We start from the raw sequence: 18,700 nt of genomic DNA, 5'->3' as shown, positions 1-18,700 counted from the left end.
CCACAGACTCTCTGGGCCATTGTATATTTACTTCCAAATGGATTTTCCCGTTGATTTGCAGGGACCTCAAACCACCCAATCCTACGGCTCCAATGTACCAGTCAGTAACCAATCAGGGGAGATGATTCCCAATTCCCAAAGAAATTTGAAAACACTGGGGAGGGGACTGTAAATGGGAAACATTAAAAGTTCCAGTTTTGGAGAACTCAGATTGAGCCTGGTCTCTTGCTCAGAGTGATCATTACTGTAAAGTGTCAGTGGAAATCCTGGAGTTGGATTAGCCAATGGAGTTCTGGCATGAAGTTTACTTCCTTTTGGTTCGAGTTAAAGCTGGAGTTTGAGTGATTGGTTAAACTGGTCGAGCTGAAAGCGCTCTTGTCTGTATGTGTGTGTGTGTGTGTGTCTGTGTTGCCCCAGCACATTTGCGAGTATCGAGGTTGTCAATCACCAGGAGTTGCCCCCACCTCCTCACAGGGTCTGGAGTTTAAACACAGAGAGAGACCGCCCCTGAGGTCTCAGGTACTGGACTGACCACAGGAGGAAGAGAGAGAGAGAGAGAGAGAGAGAGGAAAGTGAGACTGGAAGACAGAAAGCAGTGGGGCTTGCAAAGCCAGGAGCTGGAGGTTCCACTCGGAACGTTTTGTTCCAAAAGTTTTTGAAAGTTTTTCCGAAGTTTTCTTTAGCGGGGGGGGGGGGGAGGACAACGGATGTTCCTTTGTAACTTCTGAAGCTGAGCAGCCGACAGGAGTGACGGATTTGTGTGTGTGTGTGTGTGTGTGTGGTGGGTGTGTGTGTGGTGGGAGTGTTGGAGTCCCGGACGTTTTGTTTTTGGAGGTACAGCAAACTTTTGTTTTTTGGCATAACGGGGAGGCAGAGTGTCTGAAGTGGCCTTTGGGAAGAAGGAGGGAAAGGAGAGAGAGAGAGAGAGAGACTGTCAGCTCGCCCCCGGGGGGTAACAGGCGGGACACAGTGCCCTTCACCATGTCCAAATGTAAAGGGGATGGGGATTATACCCCCACTGCAGCGATTGTGAGGATTCCGGACAGCGAAGATGCCTTTGACTCAGAGCCAGGGCTCCCTGCTCGGGCTCACAGGGACCGCACGCCTCCCCGGGGAAAAAGGATGTTGATTTTCCTGGACCTGATCTGCATTATACTTGGTAAGAGCTCTGTGGCAGTCCTCTGGTCTTTACTCTGTATTGTTCTGGTGCTATAATGGAGCCCCAGGACACCCCCCCATGTTAAAGCCCACCTCAGTCAGTTGCCTGCTTTCCGTCTCGGTGTGTAACCTCTGGGGAATAATTTCAATGTTATTCCTTCCCCTCATTCCTACAATATGTCCCCAGTAAATGTCCGTGGCAGTGATTTTTTTTTCTCTCTGTCTTACTCAGATGTACAGTTTCATCTATAACTTTGTGGTCTCCCATCCAACCTCCCCTCTCAGTCTGTTTTACCTGAACCCACTCCTCAACCCCATACACCTCTCATTGAGAGTCTACTTAAACTATGAGGCCAGTCTGCTCACTGCTCCTTTGCTCTCCCCACAGTATTTCTTAGACTCATGATCAATATATTATCGAGTCACTAATGACATAGGAGGCCATTCGGTCCACCGAGCCCTTGCCAGCTCTCTGTACAGCAATCCAGTCAGTTCCTCCTCCACACTTAAGGACAGGCCCATGCCGACCAGATATCAGAAATTCTTCTAGTCCCACTTGCCAGCACTTGGTCCATATCTGTCTAAACCCTTGGTGGCTCAGTGGTTAGCACTGTGGCCTCACAGCACCAGGGTCCTGGGTTCGATTCCAGCCTCAGGCAGCTGTCTGCGTGGAGTTTGCACGTTCTCCCTGTGTCTGCGTGGGTTTCCTCCAGGTGCTCCAGTTTACTCCCATAAACCAAAGATGCGCAGGTTAGGGTGAATTGGCCATGCTAAATTGCCCATAGTGTTAGGTGCATTAGTCAGAGGGAAATGGGTTTAGGTGGGTTACTTTTCAGAGGGTCGGTGTGGACTTGTTGGGTCAAAAGGTCTGTTTCCACACCGAAGGGAATCTAATCCAATCCATTCATATACCCATCCAGATGCCTTTTAAATGTTGCAATTGTACCGGCCTCCACCACATCCTCTGGCAGCTCATTCCATACACGTACCTCCCTCTGTGTGAAAACATTGCCCCTCAGGCCCCTTTTATATCTTTCCCCTCTCACCCTAAACCTCCAGGTTTGGACTCCCCTACCCTGGGGAAAAGACTTGGCTGATACTCTGTCAGTAACTCTGTATAGGAATAATTCCCTCAGTCCAATACCAAATGATGGTCAGCACCAAGGAGCAGTGCAGCAAATTAGCAACACCTAAAGTGCTTTAAGGGTGGGAATATAACCTGAGAATTCAACAAGATAAGTTCATAGCTCCGTGAAAGTGGAGTTGTAGGTCGATAGGATAGTGAAGAAGGTGTTTGGTATGCTTGCCTTGATTGGTCAGAGTATTGAGTACAGGAGTTGGGAGGTCATGTTGCAGCTGTACAGGACATTGGTTAGGCCACTTTTAGAATACTGCATGCAATTCTGGTCTCCTTCCTATCGGAAAGATGTTGTGAAACTTGAAAGGGTTCAGAAAAGATTGACAAGGATATTGCCAGGATTGGAGGATTTGAGCTACAGGGAAAGGCTGAATAAGCTGTTTTCCCTGGAATGTCAGAGGCTGAGGGGTGTAAATGTTTATAAAATTATGAGGGGCATGGATAGGATAAATAGACAAGGTCTTTTCCCTGGGGTGGGGGAGTCCAGAACTAGAGGGCATAGGTTTAGGGGGAGAGGGGAAAGATATAAAAGGGACCTAGGGGGCAACTTTTTCACATAGAGGGTGGTGTGTGTATGGAATGAACTGCCAGAGGAAGTGGTGGAGGCTGGTACAATTGCAGCATTTAATAGGCATCCAAATGGGTATATGGATAGGAAGGGTTTGGAGGGATATGGGCAAATGGGACTAGATGAATTTAGGCTATCTGGTCAGCGGGGAGGAGTTAGCTGAAGGGTCTGTTTCCATAGTATACAGCTCTATGACTGTGAGATTTGGATGAGTTAAGTAAGATTAAATAATATTCAGAAAATAAGAATCTTGCGGGGAGGGGGGGTGCGGTGGTGGAGCAGAGGCTCAAAAGTATCTGGGAACGTACTGTACTGTATTGCTAAAGGTTACAATATAAAGCTTTCAATAAAGCAGATGGAGCACAGGGAGTTGTTTCTGAAAAATCATTGTTATAGAAACATTGTTAAACTTACTTTGAACTGGACTGTGGTTAGATTATGTCTGAGAGTACTGTAATCATCTCTGACCGAACTAAGTATGGACACCCCTGAGAATGTGCAAGAAAGATTTACCAGGCCGCACTGCAAAAGTGGCTTTTGAATCCAAACCAATTGAAATTGGATCAAACTGGAATTTGTCAGGCTGTTTATCTGCCTCCCTCGTCCCCAGTCCGTTTACGTTTCAGACTACCAGAAATGTGCATCAAAGTGGGACGGAGGCACTGGCTGTTCTGATGCCTGAGGGATGATCTAGTCCCGGCTTACGGTATTATAAAAGAGCTAGATGGAGTACTTGCAGATGCGGTCGTGAAATAGCCACCAAGAGGCCAAATGGAAAACTAGAAAGTGTTGAGAATGTGGAGCATGCTCCCCACAGGGACTTGTTGAGGTCAGTATGATAGATATGATGATGTGGGGAAGCATGTGCAGAAGGGAATAGACGACATGTTATAAGAATTAGGAGAGGGACAGTGTGAGGCAGCTAGCATGCCCTTGTTGGGCTGAATGGCCTGTTTCTGTGTGTATATTCTGTGAAGAATGCTTCCTTCTCTGTTTTATAATTCTCGGCCTTGTGTTTGAAACCCTGTCTGATTTCCCCCTTCCCTAACTCAGTCATGTCAGCCAGTCCTATAACGCTGTGAAGTTTGTGTGCTCCATCAGTTTTGGCCTCTTGTGTGCCCCTGGATTTTGTCACTCCACATTCAGTTTCTGAAGCCTTAAACTCTCGAATGCCCACCCTAATTTCCCCACCCACTTTGTTCCTTTTAATCATAGAATCCCTACAGTGCTAAAAGAGGCTGTTTGGCCCATCAAGTCCACACTACCCTCCAAAGAGCACCCACCCAGACCCCTATCACTGTAACCACTGTAAGCCTCCCACTAACCTGCCAAACACGGTATAATTTAGCAAGGCCAATTCACCCTGACCTGCACCCTTTTAGATTCTGGGAGGAAACCAGAGCACCCGGAGGAAACCAAGCAGACACGGGGAGTACGTGCAAACTCCACACACAGTCGCCCGAGGCTGGAATTGAACCCGGGTCCCTGGCGCCGTGCTAACCACTGTGCCATGACAGTCTGTACAACTTTTCTCTTTGACCCAGCGTTCGTCGCCTGGTCTAATTCTCCCCTGGAATCGCACTCCTGGGAAGTGCCTTGAAATGTTGTACTACATAAGTGGTGCCATATAAATGCAGGTGGTTGTTTTTGAACTGGGGAGTTGAGGCCGTGACCATTAGCCCTCTCCCCAGCAATGGGGATTGCAGGTGAAAGGCTAGATCTTGTTATGAATCCTTGTGCTGCCTCTGTGCCCAGCTGACTACCAGCTGTGTCACAGAAGCTGCTGTGAAATTAAAGTCACCCCAGTACCAGACCTTGATGTGGGATATCCGCTGGCAATGAGGATAGATTGCAAATGAAACAGAGAGCTGGTGTACAGCAAAGAGAAAACGTGCACCCGGGAAATCTGTGATAACAACACAAGCCCACATCTGTGAAATGAGAAAAGTCAGTTTAACATCTAGGATGAATATAATTCCATCTGACCTCCTATCCTTTCCCTGCAGATGCTGCATAATTCCGAGATTTTCCTTTTTAAATTAGTTTAAGGTGTCCCATGTTAAACAACAGAAAATAGAATCCTATTGGTGTGGATCGGCCATGATCTTTCTCAGCCCTCTAGCTTGCATTTGTCAGTTCTTATGTAGTAATATTTGTTATTGTCTATCTGTGTTTTAATCTTGGCAAGTGACCTTCACTTTTACTGTAACACTGGTCAGTACACTCTGCCGTGAAATGATGGTAGAACCTTTAACCACTGTTAGCCCTTTGTGATGCCTCCTGTGATGTTTAAGGTTGGTAAGACAAGTCTCATCCCCTGGTTAAATATTAAGACCTGAACTCTAGGAAGGTGCACTTCACATAAATTGAGGCTTGTAATCCAGTGCGGCACTGAGGGAGTGCTGCACTGGCAGAGATACCACTTTTCAGCTGAGGCGTGCTCGGGTGGATGTCAGACTCCCATGGCATTATTTCGAATTATCCCAAGCGCCTTGGCTATTATTTATCCCTGAACACACACACGTGCGCACACACACCCACCATCAAGTTACCTGGTTGGTTATGTGTCACTCTCTGTGGGAATTCCCTGTGTGAAATTTGGTGGCTGTGTTTCCTACGTTGCAGTAATAATTATGTTGGAAGAAGTCTGTCATTGGTTGTGAAATACTTTGAGACACCTTGTGGCCAGGAAAGGTGCTACATAAATGCAACGTTTTCTTTTGCTGTGACTTGATCTCACCTGCAGCCACTGGAGTGTTAGTTGCCACAGGGCACACCCTCAGCTTCAGAGGGGATTCTGTATCCAATTTGGACCGAATGGAAAATGTTAGGCTGTTTTATTTCTCTGTCTCTCTTCTCCCCTGTTACATTGCCATTTCGGAACATAGTCTACGCTGTCAGATAGCGAAAACACCTGAGACTAGAAATTACTGTCTCTGAGGATCTAAAGTTAGGGACTCTCTGCCTCTAAAGTGCTGCATCTTCAAAGGATTTGATTTGATCTGATTTGATTGTTGTCACATGTACCTAAGTACAGTGAAAAGTTTTGTTTTGCGTACAGTGCAGGCAGATCATCGAGTGATTGGATGGAGCGAGGAATACAAAGTTACGGTTGCACAGGAAGTGTACAAAAACAAGATCAACATTAGATTTGAAATCTGAGAGGGTGGAGTTTGCACATTCTCCCCATGTCTGCGTGGGTTTCCTCCGGGTGCTCTGGTTTCCTCCCACAGTCCAAAGATGTGCAGGTTAGGGTGAATTGGCGATGTAAAATTGCCCATAATACTCTGGGATGTGCAGGTTGGGTGTATTAGTCAGGGGTAAAATGTACGGGAATGGGTCTGGGTGGGTTACTCTTCTGAGAGTTGGCGTTGACTTGTTGGGCCGAAGGGCCTGTTTCCACTCTGTAGGGATTCTATGATTCTAGATCCATTCAGAAGTTGGGAAGAAGCTGTTCTTGAACCTGTTGGTACGTGTGTTTAAGTTTTTCTATCTCCTGCCTGGTGGTAAGAGGTTGGAAGAGATTATAACCGGGGCGGGAGGGCTCTTTTGATGATGTGACCTGTTTCTCCACAGCAACAAGTAGTCTGGAGTTAGTGGGTGGGAGGTTGGCTTGTGTGCGATGGTCTGGATTGTACAGTCCTGGGCAGAGCAGTTGCCATACCCAGGCTGATAGAATGCTTTCTGTGTGCATCTGTGAAGGTTTGAGTTAACTGAGAAACCAACTGGGACATTACAATTGACCTTCTTGCAAAACTGCTGAGGGTTCGTGTTCCTTGTCTCCACGGAGACTGAGGTCAGGCTCAGCTCTGATGATGTTCTCAGTAAAACAGTGTTGTTACTGTGTTCTTCAGCAAGGCACTGGAAACCTGTCACTATCCATGGAGTTTTCTCTGTCTAGAACATTAATGGCAAAAAAATGGCAGAAAATTTTAAAAATGGTATATTTACAGAATGTCCCCTCGCTGGCTCGGCCGGCAATTATTCCTCTTCCCTATACCTTGGCCATTTCAGAGAACAGGTCAAGAGTCAACCACATTACGGAGTGTCTGGAGCCACTTATGGGCCAGATTAAAGAAGGAAATGTGTCAATCCTTAAAGGGTCGATACCACAACTCGGTGGCTTCAAGGGAGCTGTTTCTGAGACTGGCTTTTAATTTCAAATTTATTTAAATTAATTGACAGCTAAAATATCAGAATGATGTTGTGAAACTTGAAAGGGTTCAGAAATGATTTTACAAGGATGTTGCCAGGTTTGGAGGGTTTTGAGCTACAGGGAGAGGCTGAACAGGCTGGTGCTGTTTTCCCTGGAGCGTCGGAGGCTGAGGGGTGACCTTTATAGAAGTTTATAAAATCATGAGGGGCATGGATAGGGTAACTGGACAAGGTCTTTTCCCTGGTGTGGGGGAGTCCAGAACGAGAGGGCATAGGTTTAGGGTGAGAGGGAAAGATATAAAAGGGACCTAAGGGGCAATTTGTTTACTCGGAGGGTGGTACGTATATGGAATGAGCTGCCAGAGGAAGTGGTAGAGGCTGGTACAATTGCAAACTTAAAAGGCATCTGGAAGCATATATGAATAGGAAGGGTTTGGAAGGATATGGGCCAGGCAGATGGGACTAGATAGGGTTGGGATATCTGGTCAGCATAGACAAGTACATCTCTGACTCTATAATTGACGCTACATTCTCTAGCTGCTGAGATTGGGGTTGAATCCACATCTTAGGATCAGTCTAGGATCTCCAGATTACCACTTCAGGAGCCTAATGCCAAGATAATACTCACAGCAAGAGATTCACCATCTGAAGTACCCAGTGTGTGTGGAACCACACGGGGCCCTTCAGGTTAGAGTTGGAGTTTAGCTGTAGAGGTACTCCAACCTGTGGAGGATTCTGAACTTAAATCCCAATCCCAAGCTTCCATCTCTCATAAATGCTATAAAGCCTCAGCAAAATAATTAAAGCATTGCACAGGGATTTGGAGGATTATGTGGAATGGATTTGGTCCCAGCAATATGATGGAGCCTGATTCTGTCCGGATCCATGGTGTGGATGGAAGTTGATCCCGGCTAGTTTTCCTTGTCACTCATTGACTAAGACCCGTTAACCGTAAAAGTCTGTTTCCTATGGACCATGTTGCTGAAATACTGACTTCATTCGATCGGAGAGTTCAAATGGCTGAAGAAAACCAGCCCAAACAGGTTTCGCTGTGGTCTACGAACACATTAATGGTCTAACTGGCAGGTAGTTATCAGCTTTAGAACTAGCAGGTGTTCATAGAGTGTCCAATAATCTACAGCGTAGCACAGAGATTTGGCTGGAGCTGTATGAGCCTGGACTCTCCCTTAGAAAGCCAATGCTCAGGTATTGCCCTTCGGGGATTTGAGATCAACTGCTGAGAGAGTTATAGACTGATCGCAATTTATCAACTCCTGTCACTTTGGAAGAGGTCAGTTCACTGAGGTCAGAAGTAGCAGCAAAACGGAAAAAACCTGGTTTTCTTTCCTTTCACTGAAACATTTCCGTGTTTGACCCTGGGCCTGTGGAGCTCAGGATTGAGGTTCCGGGTAAGGTGGAGGTAAGAGACTTGCTCTCCTGTAGAACCAGGAAAGGCAATTTAAATTGAGGCAAGCTGCAGATTTATAGCCCAAGTCATACAGGGCTGCCTGCTGAAGGTGTTCTTAATGCCCATTGATTTCTCTGCATCCTAAATAGCACTTTGCGGTGTAACCTGTCTCTCGCATTTCTTCGAATGCAGTTTATTTTTATATCACTGGCTGCTGTGTTCTCATCTCTGTTCCCTTTTGAAGATGCTGTCATGTCTAAGTGAAAGGGAAGTCATGATTTTACGGGGAACTCTGCAGATACTCTTGGCGTTGCTGTTATTTATCTCTGGCTTGGAGTACAAGGCTGTTATTAATCTTATTCAGTACTGAGTTATCATGAGTTAGTGAACCCATACCAAATTAAAGATGTTCTGTAATATACTTAATTGATTTTGGGTGCTCTACTATAGTCTAATTACTTAGTGAATCGAAAATCTGTTTTACATACACACGTTTTCACATTTGATCATTTTAACTTTTAGAATTTGTTTAAAATTTACCTCGAGTGATACATTCATGGAATGGTTGTAGCACACCAGGAGGTTATTCAGATGATGGTGCCTGTGCCAATTCTCTGCAAGTTAGTCCCATCTCTTGCTGTAGCCCTGCAAATGGTCACTCTTTGGACCATTATCTTGTTTCCTTTGGATAGCCACAGTTGAATCTCCCTCTGAGACAGTGGATCCTGGAAAGGGAACAAAATAAAAAAGATTTTCCTGAGTCTCTTCATCCATCAGTGAGCTTGGCAGAAGAGCAGAAGTAGATGGATACTTCATAAAATGAAATCAGTCATAAGTTTCTGTGCACTAGTCATTGTCCAGGCCATGATTGGACAGTTTAATAACCTGTTGTATGACCTGTTTGAATGAAGAATAGCCGTGCAGAGGGAGTATGCTGCCTGGAACACTACGTTAGCCCGCATCCCAGAGGAGAAAATAATGATCAAAGGAATCCAGGACAGTGTTTACCCCGGGTTATGTACTTTGGCAGGAAGAATAGAGGAGCTGAATATTATTTAAATAGAGATGACTGCAGAAAGATACAGCACAGAGGGATTTAGAAATTCTCATTCGGCAGGTAATAGGAAAGGCATATAGAGTCATACAGGGAGACAGTGAGGTCTGCAGATGCTGGAGATCAGAGTTGAGAGTGTGTTGCTGGAAAAGCACAGCATGTCAGGCAGCATCCGAGGAGCAGGAAAATCGACGTTTCAGGCCAGAGCCCTTCTTCAGGAAGAGTCATACAGCCCAGAAACAGATCCTTCGATACAATTGGTCCATGCTGATCAGGTTTCCCTGAACTGAATTAGTCCCATTTGCCTGCATTTGACCCGTATCGCTCTAAACCTTTTCCTGATTATGTATCTGTGCAAATGTTTTTTAAATGTTGTAACTGTACCTGCATCCACCACTTTCTCTGGCAGTTCATTCCATATACAAACCACCCTCTAATGTGAAAGAGTAGCCCCTCAGGTCACTTTTTTTTATATCATTCACTTCTCACCTTAAAATTATGCCCCCTAGTTTTGAACTCCCTCAATCTTGGGAAAAGACCTTCGCTATTTATCTTATCTGTATCCTTCATGATTTTATAAACCTCTATAAGGTCACCCCACAACCTCTTATGCTCCAGGGAAAAATGTCCCAGGCGCTCTTTATAGCTCAAACCCTCCAGTCTCAGTAACATCCTTGTATATTTTGTCTGCACCCTTTCCAATTTAATAATGTCCTTCCTATAGCAGGGTAGCCAGAATTGCACACACTACTCCAAAAATGGCCGAACCAACATCCTATAGGACAGCAACGTGACATCCCAAATCCTATACTCAGTTTTCTGAGCAATGAAGGCAAGCGTATCACGCAACCTCTTTACCACCCTGTCCATCTGTGCTGCAACTCTCAAGGAAGGGGAACTATGAACAATGGCCATATGTAGCTGAACCCCTGTTTGACAGCACTCCCCAGGGCCCTACCATTAACTGTGTAAGTCCCACCCTCATTCGTCTTACCAACATGCAACACCGCACATTTATCCAAATTAAATTGCATCTGCCATTCCTCGGCCCACTGACCTAATGCTGACCTTTATTTCAAAGAGAATGAAGTATGAAAATAGAGAAGTCTTGCTAATATTATATAAGATAACAGTTAGGCCACAGTCTGTCCTCCTTTATCTAAGGAAAGATATGCTGGCTTTGGAGTGAAGCCCAAAGAAGGTTCACAAGAATGATCTCCGTTATGGAGCAATTGTCTTATGAGGAGAGGTTGAGGAGGTTGGGCCTGCACTCATTTAGAGTTAAGAAGATGAGAAGCAACCTTATTAAAAAATATAGGATTTTTAGGGGACTTTGACTGGGCAGTTTGTTTCCTGTTGTGGGAGAGTTAAGAACAGAGGGCAAAATCTTATAGTAAGGGATGCATGTTTAAAGCAGCTATGGGGAGGAATTTATTCTCTCAGTGGGTAGTGAACCTGCAGAATTTTTTACTGCACAGGGCTGTTGAAGCTGAGGCATTCAGTCTATTTAAGGCTGAGGAATAGTCAGACTTTTAATCAGGAAGGGAATCGAGGGTTTTGGAGTAAAGACAGGACAGTGGAATTGAGAATGAGCAGATTGGCCATGGTCCCACTGAATGGCTTACTTTCGCTCCGTGGCCTATTATCGATGGTAGATGTGAAAGGCATGGAGTCTCCAGCTCAGAATCTGAATAAATATATGTAGGGGAACATTGTCAGGCAAGCAGTGCAAGATGTAGACGTCGAAAGGAGCAGACTAGTACCCACGCCAGATAATTGATAATTTATTGGCTGTGATTCTAACAAGGCAGGATTCGACATGTTCTGCCATGGTTCTAATTCCTCTTTCTAAAGATTTGAGTCTGTCCAGGAATGTTACCTGCCGGAGGCACTGAATACCAGGTGATGCACTCCAGCAAGAACTGACATGGTCCCAATGTGCCCTCGAGCTGTTCAAAGACAAAACAGGCCACCCAATTGTCAATGAAGTGTTTCAAGGTCTGCTCCCTGAGAGTGGGCCATTGTTCAGAGTTCCCCTGCAGGCAGCTCAGACTCGTCCAGGCAAGGTACCCAACCCCAGAGGAAAATTTGTATTCTGTCTCCCCTTGCCAGAAAGGGCCTTAAGCCTTTCCATGTACTTGGGGTGACAATGGATAGTTAGCCTAGGGCTGAATGGCCTCAGTCTGTGTCAAAATTATTCTGTACATTCTTGGAACATTAAGCTAGAATGGCCTTCCAGCTGGGTTCCTTATGGCTGGAAATCCTGAGGGGGGGTGGGTGGGAGGGAAAGAGCAATGTAATATCCAACTACAAACTGCAGAATTGGGCCAGAGTTTATATCCACCTGGGATTCCCTATCAACTTATTTTCTCTCCTGAAAGGGGCTGGAGTCACGGCCATGTGGTTATTCCCTACACAGTTTCCGCTTCCTGCTGACTACGCTTCTGAATGTAGTGGTTTGCACCCCAGGAGGCGGTTAGTTCAGTTGGTAGGTTGGCTGGTTTGTGATGCTGTGAGACTCCAGAGTGTGTGTGTCTCTCTCTCTCTCTCTCTCTCTCTCTCTCTCTCTCTCTCTCTCTCTCTCTCTCTCTCTCTCTCTCTCTCTCTCTCCCCCTATCTCTCATATTCATGAGAGGGCAGCCCCATGATCCTCTGGGACTATGGTGACTTGACTGTATTTTCTCTTTTAGAAGGTGGTGACGGTTGCTGGCAACTTGCCAGTACCTCAATCGTGTGCCAATTCTTCATGTGTGAGCCAAGGCACAAGAGTGTAGATGGGTATTGGTGGTTGGGATGGCATCACCACAAACATCATTCCATCTTTATGCCACACCCAGAAGACGCATTCCAGAAAATGACATTGATTGAATTTTCCTCTTCATGATCTAGAGAGCTTTGTTACTAACACCACTCTGTGCTCACCAGGCAGAGGTCAATATCAGGAGGTGGACCTGAATCGATTAGATTACTTAAAATTTAATTGTTTGCCCAACTCTAACCTCCAGGAATGAGTTCCAAATTCCTGAAGCCAACTGTGCAGCAAGTAACAGAGGAGTTGAGGTTTGGAGTGAAGAGCTAAGAGTTTAATTCTGTATAGAATCATAAAGTCCCTACAGAATCCCTACAGTGTGGAAACAGGCCCTTCGGCCCAACAAGTCCCTCCAAAGAGTAACCCACCCAGAACCATTCCCCTTCCCTATTATCCTATACTTACCCCTGACCCCTGTATTCTATACATAGCACAACCAGTGCCAAGGATTGCAATGGATTGAAGGATTAAATTGTTAGATCACTCCCCAATATAGAACTGACCAGTTTTATTTGATTTATGTTTGTTTTTATCTTTGAGCCTGTTGTTTTTACTGCCTTTCTGCGGTCCTCCCGCAGCGATATAAGAGGGCAGGTTCTGCACCCCCAAACAATGGAATGGAGGAAGGGCCGCAGACCAGCCACAGTGTGCCAGGAGGCTGGGAGTACGCCAATGAGTTAGAGTTCACAAAACACCGGGGGAGCAATTGCACCGGAACAAGAGTTGAGGGCTGTTTAAAATGAATGCATCAGAATCAGACAGGCTGATGGAAGGCAGTTTATTGTGGGGGTACTGTTTAAAGCAGGGGTCAGCCGGGGTCTTGTTAACTTGATGATTTTGCATTAGGGGCCAGCCATCTTGAGTGCAGACTCCCCCAGGAACCTCTTGAAGACTGAGAAGTTACAAAGGAAATTCAGAGCCACGTGCCGTCTGTAATGGAACATTTTATGTCTGTGATCTAACATCTGCACCATTAACATCTATGAAACTTCGGGCTCAGGATGCATTTGATGTTGTTAAAACAATTTCCAAGTGCAGCCTGACCCACGCACAAGAAGAATGGTCAACATTCATCTTAATTCTCATTTTGTCTTTTTTAATAAGCTGACTTCCAACAAGCTGTCTGGGTCACGGGGTTATATTTGATAAGTCAGAGCTGAAAATTATTAGAATTGATTGCCACTTATTCTTCTTCGCAAAGATTGCCACACAAAAGCAGTGGATAGGAAATTTGAAGCTTAGCTCTCGTTTTGAGTACCCTCCAACTTGCTGGGAGCCAGTTGTGAGGTCCCTGGGCAGATTTGTACAAAAGTGGTTACTCTGCTCCTGAAGGTGATGGGTTTAGAGAGAAAGGCAGTTTGTTAGACTGTGAGCTGATGTATTCTAATTCCACTGCCTTCCTACAGCCACCAGAATTCAGTTTGCAGTCAAGCACTTGTTACCTTGGTGGGTGGGGGGTTTTGCCTTCTACAATGGTACAGCCCCAGTCTTTGTTCCTGTTTGACCTGCCCCTTTCACACGGTGGAAACGGGGGGCGGTGGAAAGTGAGGTGGTGCCCAAGAGTGACAGGAGCAAAATGTTTGATGGATTGTTGAGTTGGGGAAAGATGACAGAGATAGGAAGAGATGTTTCACTTGTAAATCCCTGTGACTTGTTGTGGGATTGGGCCAGTGCCGGTTTTGAGTGAACTGATGTTTGTGGAGGTTGTAGTCATTGTGGGGATTGGTTAGCTCAGTTGGCCGGCAGTTGGTTTGTGATGCAGCGCAGTGCCAACAGGCATGGGTTCAACTCCCGACCTGGCCAAAGTCAAAATGCCTTCTTGACCTTGCCCCTTACCCAGGGCAACATGGCCTTGGGTTCAACTCCCCACCAGTCACTTCTCTTCTAAAGTAAATCTCCCATAGGGATTATGGCCATTTCCACTTTGAGTCTGTAATGTGGCAAAGACGCAGATCATGCCTACATTTCCAAAGAGGTGTTGTGGTGAGGTTCAGGGAACCCCCTGTCTTTATGTAATAAGGTGATGTGCTTCAAGTCTCACTCAGGATTTGAACAGGTCATCTAGGCTGACGTCTTGGTGCCTTATTAAGGGTGCTGTTCCTGTCCTGAGAAAACGAAGCCTCAATATCTGCACCTATTCTTCAGGTTGGAATCTCCAGCCATTTTGAAGAATTGCAGGAAATCATTCTGTTCTCTTGACCTCATGGCGAATCCCACAGACTCTGCCAGTCAGACATCTCTTCACTGTTTATGGTATTTCTACATTGAAGAATTAACTTCTGCATAACAGTGAGAGCACCAGAAAGTCTGTAATGTGTTGTGAATTACAGTAGATGTCCAGGGGAAATGAAAGCTGTGATGATACATTCCTTCTCTTTCCAAGACCTGAGTAAAAGCAAAAATGATTCAAATCCTCATTCAGTAGCAAAGAGGAAGGAGGCATTTCTCTGTGGGAAAGGGGTGCATGCAATGGTTAAGTCACTCTGCTAACATGCTCAGCTAACCATGCCGTATTGGCACACAGTCTGCAACCATCTCGGGCCAGGAAGAAACCAAGTTAACACATCAGCCAGGTCTCTGTTGGAGTGTTGCGGTTGTCCAGAGTGCCAGGTTGGAGATATACCTACTAGATCCAAGGACGGAGCTTCCCAAACCTTTTCCCACAGTCGCCTCAATAGCCCCTGATTCCCTCACGCAATCTACACAATCCCTTCCGGCCCTCTGCCACTTCCACACCCCTTGAAATCCATATTCCACCTCCACATTATGTCATACTCCCAAGCCACCTCCAAAGTCTCACCTAGTTTAAACTGGTGAGACTTAAAGCCATGTGGAGATATTTTTAAAAAAAAAACTGAGAGTTCTCTCACATGGACAAAGTTAGCTCAGAAAAAAAATGTTCTTTCAAGAAGCTGTTCAAAGATTTGAGACATCCTCAAGTCGTTACTCAGTTATAAACAATTGAGCTTCTGTTTATAACCACATCAAAATTGACTAATCCTTTAATAAGCTCTTAAAACTGTCAATCGAAATGGGAACTCCGCGTCCATTGTATGTTTGGAGTTTTACAAGTCCCACCAAAGATTCTTAATGGGTTCATCTGGAATGACAGCTCTTGGGAAATGTTGACATTTGTATTAAAACAACAAAAACAGATGGTAATGATTTGAACTACATCAGACAGCATGCCAATGGTAGCAGCAAATATATTTCCTTTAAACTGCTGAAGCCTGTTTTTGTTTGCCATTCACAATGGGACATGAATTTAAATTTAACTTCAGCCCACGACCCTTAAACAGATCTTATCCACCCTTCGAGAAGCATGAATGCCTCCTCTGTACATTTGTGATTCCGTACCGAGCGTTCCGCACCATCTGAACAATGAATATGGAGTCAGCCCCTTTAACTCTCTAATGGTCCCCACAGCGTTTGGGATTTGAATGTTGTCCCTTTTCCCTTTGCCAACAAAAGCGGGATTCACTGGAATTGGAATACTGGCTGGGACCTGGGAAATAATTTGGCAAAATGCATGATGCAATTATTCAAGAAGTCACCCACAAAACGTTTAACCTTGTACGGGAGAATGGGAGGAACTCTGTATTCAATGCAGGATAGTTTGCAACAGTAGTGAAAAGGTGAGTCTTCAGAGGTGGAGTGTCTCTGACACGAACAACACTTCCTTTGACAGTACTGTCTTGTTGGTGCCAAGTTCAGAGCTGAGACCTCATGTTCTTCAGTCTGTGCTGACTAGCATTGACAATCTGACAATGGCACTGCCAGACTGGGACAAGTCAGCTCACAATCCTTTTGGTAGTGCTTTGTTGCAAAATTAACATCAAAGAAAAATTTGAAAAACAACAAAGAAGTGACTTCTTAAGCGATGGAGGTGGAATACTTGGCTGACCGGGTGTGGGTCAATATGTGCCTTTGTCTCGGTGACAGTCAAAGACGGGCTGAGTTGGGTATAATCAGAATTGAAGAGGAGGCATTTGCAAAGATTGTGTACAGTGGGCAGAGACACTGCAGTCACCCACAGGCTGTGAATCACACATGTCGATGGTGGCCATTTTGGTTTATGCACAGAAGTGATTGAGGGTGAAGAGTTTTCTATCTATATGGTATTTAATATTGACATCAGGCTGTATCGGGCTTTTGAGCGAAACAGCCACTGTCAGACTTCCAGCTCAGTCTGTGTTGCCAATTCTCCACTGCCCCAATATTTAGTGAATGGTCCCTTGTACAAACCTGTGAGTAATGTGGGAATGTTAGGGGCCCATCATTGTGCCTATTGCTGCTGCGTTAAGCCACAATGATTGGGACCGCCCTTAACACTGTAGCCACCTTCTTCCTTCTCAACCAATGAGGTATGTTGTCTTTCTAGAATCCCTACCATCTGGAAGCAGGCCATTCAGCCCATCAAGTCCACAACAACCTTCCAAATTACATTCCATCCAGACCCCCACCCTATCCCTGTATTCGCCATGGCTAACCCACCTAGTCTGTACATCCCTGGACACTATGGGCAATTTAGCCAATCCACCTGACCTGCACATCTTTGGGCTGTGGGAGGAAACCCAAGCAGACACGAGGAGAATGTGCAAACTCCACACAGGCTGGAATCGAACCCGGTCCCTGGCGCTGTGAGGCAGCAGTGCTAACCACTGAGCCACCTTTCCTCCCCTGTTCTGCCATTTCTTGAAGCAACTGTCCCTGGTACCTTCTCCTAACTTGGCTGCCCATAGGTGTTTTGTTCCAATGAATCCCAGCAGCTGGTGCTATGCTGAAAGTTATCTTATGGATTGAAAAGTAATTTAACCGCAGTTAGTGCCATGCCGCAAACAATACAGGGATGTTTCCCTGCTCTTTGTTCTGGATATAGACTGTGTCTTTGATAATATTGCCAGAACAGGGACTCTCTTTGGACATGTTGAGTTACGTCTCGCTTTAGTTTCTATGGTGCCGATTGCAGTATTGAAAGGCAACTGTGAATGGAAAGTACTTGCCTTATAAAATGACTGCTATAGATGGAGTGATTGTAGTGAGAAGAGCTGGAAGAGCCTCATAGAATCTGAGTTCCCTGATTGCGGCTGTTAACCTGGTCTAATCAGGGAGCCCTGACTGACAGATATGAACAGCAGTGTCAGGGGTTCTGGTCACTCTGAGAGCGGGCTCTGAAGGAGTTGGATCAGTGTCAAGGATTCTCCACGTGTGTTTGGTGATGGAATACTGGCCTCTGTGGAGTGACTTCAATGGAGGCATAAACACCTAAGATGAAATTGATATACGCATTGGGAGGATATGTGTTAGAGATGGTTCAGTGTGATTTGGAAAAGTTGGGTGAGTAGGTAAATGCTTGGCAGATGCGGTGGAATGTGGATAAATATGAGATTATCCACTTTGATAGCAATATTAGGAGTGCTGATTGTGAATGGTGATAGATTGGGGAAGTGGGAAGTCCAATGAGACTCTGGTGTCTTTGTACATCAGTCACTGAAAGTAAGCGTGCAGGTGCACCAAGTGGTGAAGAAGGCACATGGTACGTTGGCCTTCATAGTGAGAGGATTAGAATGTAGGAGCAGGGATATCATGCTGCAATTGTACAGGGCCTTGGTGCAATCACATCTGGAGTATTGTGTGCAGTTTTGGGCCCATTATCTGAGGAAGGATGTTCTGGCTCCGGAGGGAAGGCAACAATGGTTTACCAGACCAACCCCTGAGGTGGAGGTATTGATGTATGAAGAGAGACTGGGCTGGTTAGGATTACATTGATTGAAGTTTATTAGGATGAGGGGGATCTCACAGAAACCTATAAGATTCCAACAAGACTAGACAGAGTGAACACAGGAGGGATATTCCTGAATCACAGGGAATCCAGAACCAAGGGGATCACAATCTGAGAATATGGAGTCGGCCGCTTTGGAATGAGATGAGGAGAAACATCTTTACCCAGAGAGTGGGGAGCCTGTGGAATTCTCTGCCACAGAAAGCAGCTGAGGCTGAAGCATTGAATGTTCTTCAGGCTAAAGGGATCAAAGTGTATGTGGATACAGGGGACTGAGTTGGCTGATCAGCCGTGATTGGTGGAGCAGGCTGAAAGGGCCGACTCCTCCTTCTGTTTTCCATGTTTCGGTTTCTAACTCCCAAACTTTCTCCCACTCTCAGTTGAAATAGTATTTAACGTGCAGTATGTGTTGATGTTTTGCACTCTGGTTATGTACACTGCCAGCAAAGGAATTGTCAGTCCGTATTTAATGGACACCGCTGCTGCTCAAACACTTCGAGGGGGGCCAGTTTTGTGTGAATGCCGACCAGGTGTGCCAAAAGTGGTCAGAAGAGCGGCCACACTTAATCAGGAGTTGACTGCGGAATCCATAACTCTTTCTTGGGGTCTATCAGGAGTCAGTCCTGTT

General features: G+C 45.6%; 1 protein-coding gene across 2 annotated transcripts in view; it reads left to right on the top strand.

Annotated features, from left to right (window-relative positions):
- Positions 1-278: 278 nt before the first annotated feature.
- LOC122552203 (phospholipid phosphatase 3-like) overlaps positions 279-18,700 on the top strand; it is an 85,036-nt gene continuing 66,614 nt past the window's right edge. The window contains exon 1 of one of the 2 annotated variants that reach the window (XM_043694801.2): positions 279-1,159. In XM_043694801.2, the coding sequence (XP_043550736.1) occupies positions 982-1,159 (178 nt within the window). In that variant the 5' untranslated portion in view covers positions 279-981. The remainder of the gene's footprint in view (positions 1,160-18,700) is intronic. The other variant, XM_043694800.2, reaches the window with a different exon arrangement.

The sequence above is a fragment of the Chiloscyllium plagiosum genome, unplaced genomic scaffold, assembly GCF_037043375.1.
Source record: "Chiloscyllium plagiosum isolate Xiang-an unplaced genomic scaffold, Cpla_swu_hap1 HiC_scaffold_45, whole genome shotgun sequence".
NCBI classification, from domain to species: Eukaryota; Metazoa; Chordata; class Chondrichthyes; order Orectolobiformes; family Hemiscylliidae; genus Chiloscyllium; species Chiloscyllium plagiosum.
Note: the sequence above shows the minus strand (reverse complement) of the source record. Positions and strands in the feature narration are given on the sequence as shown.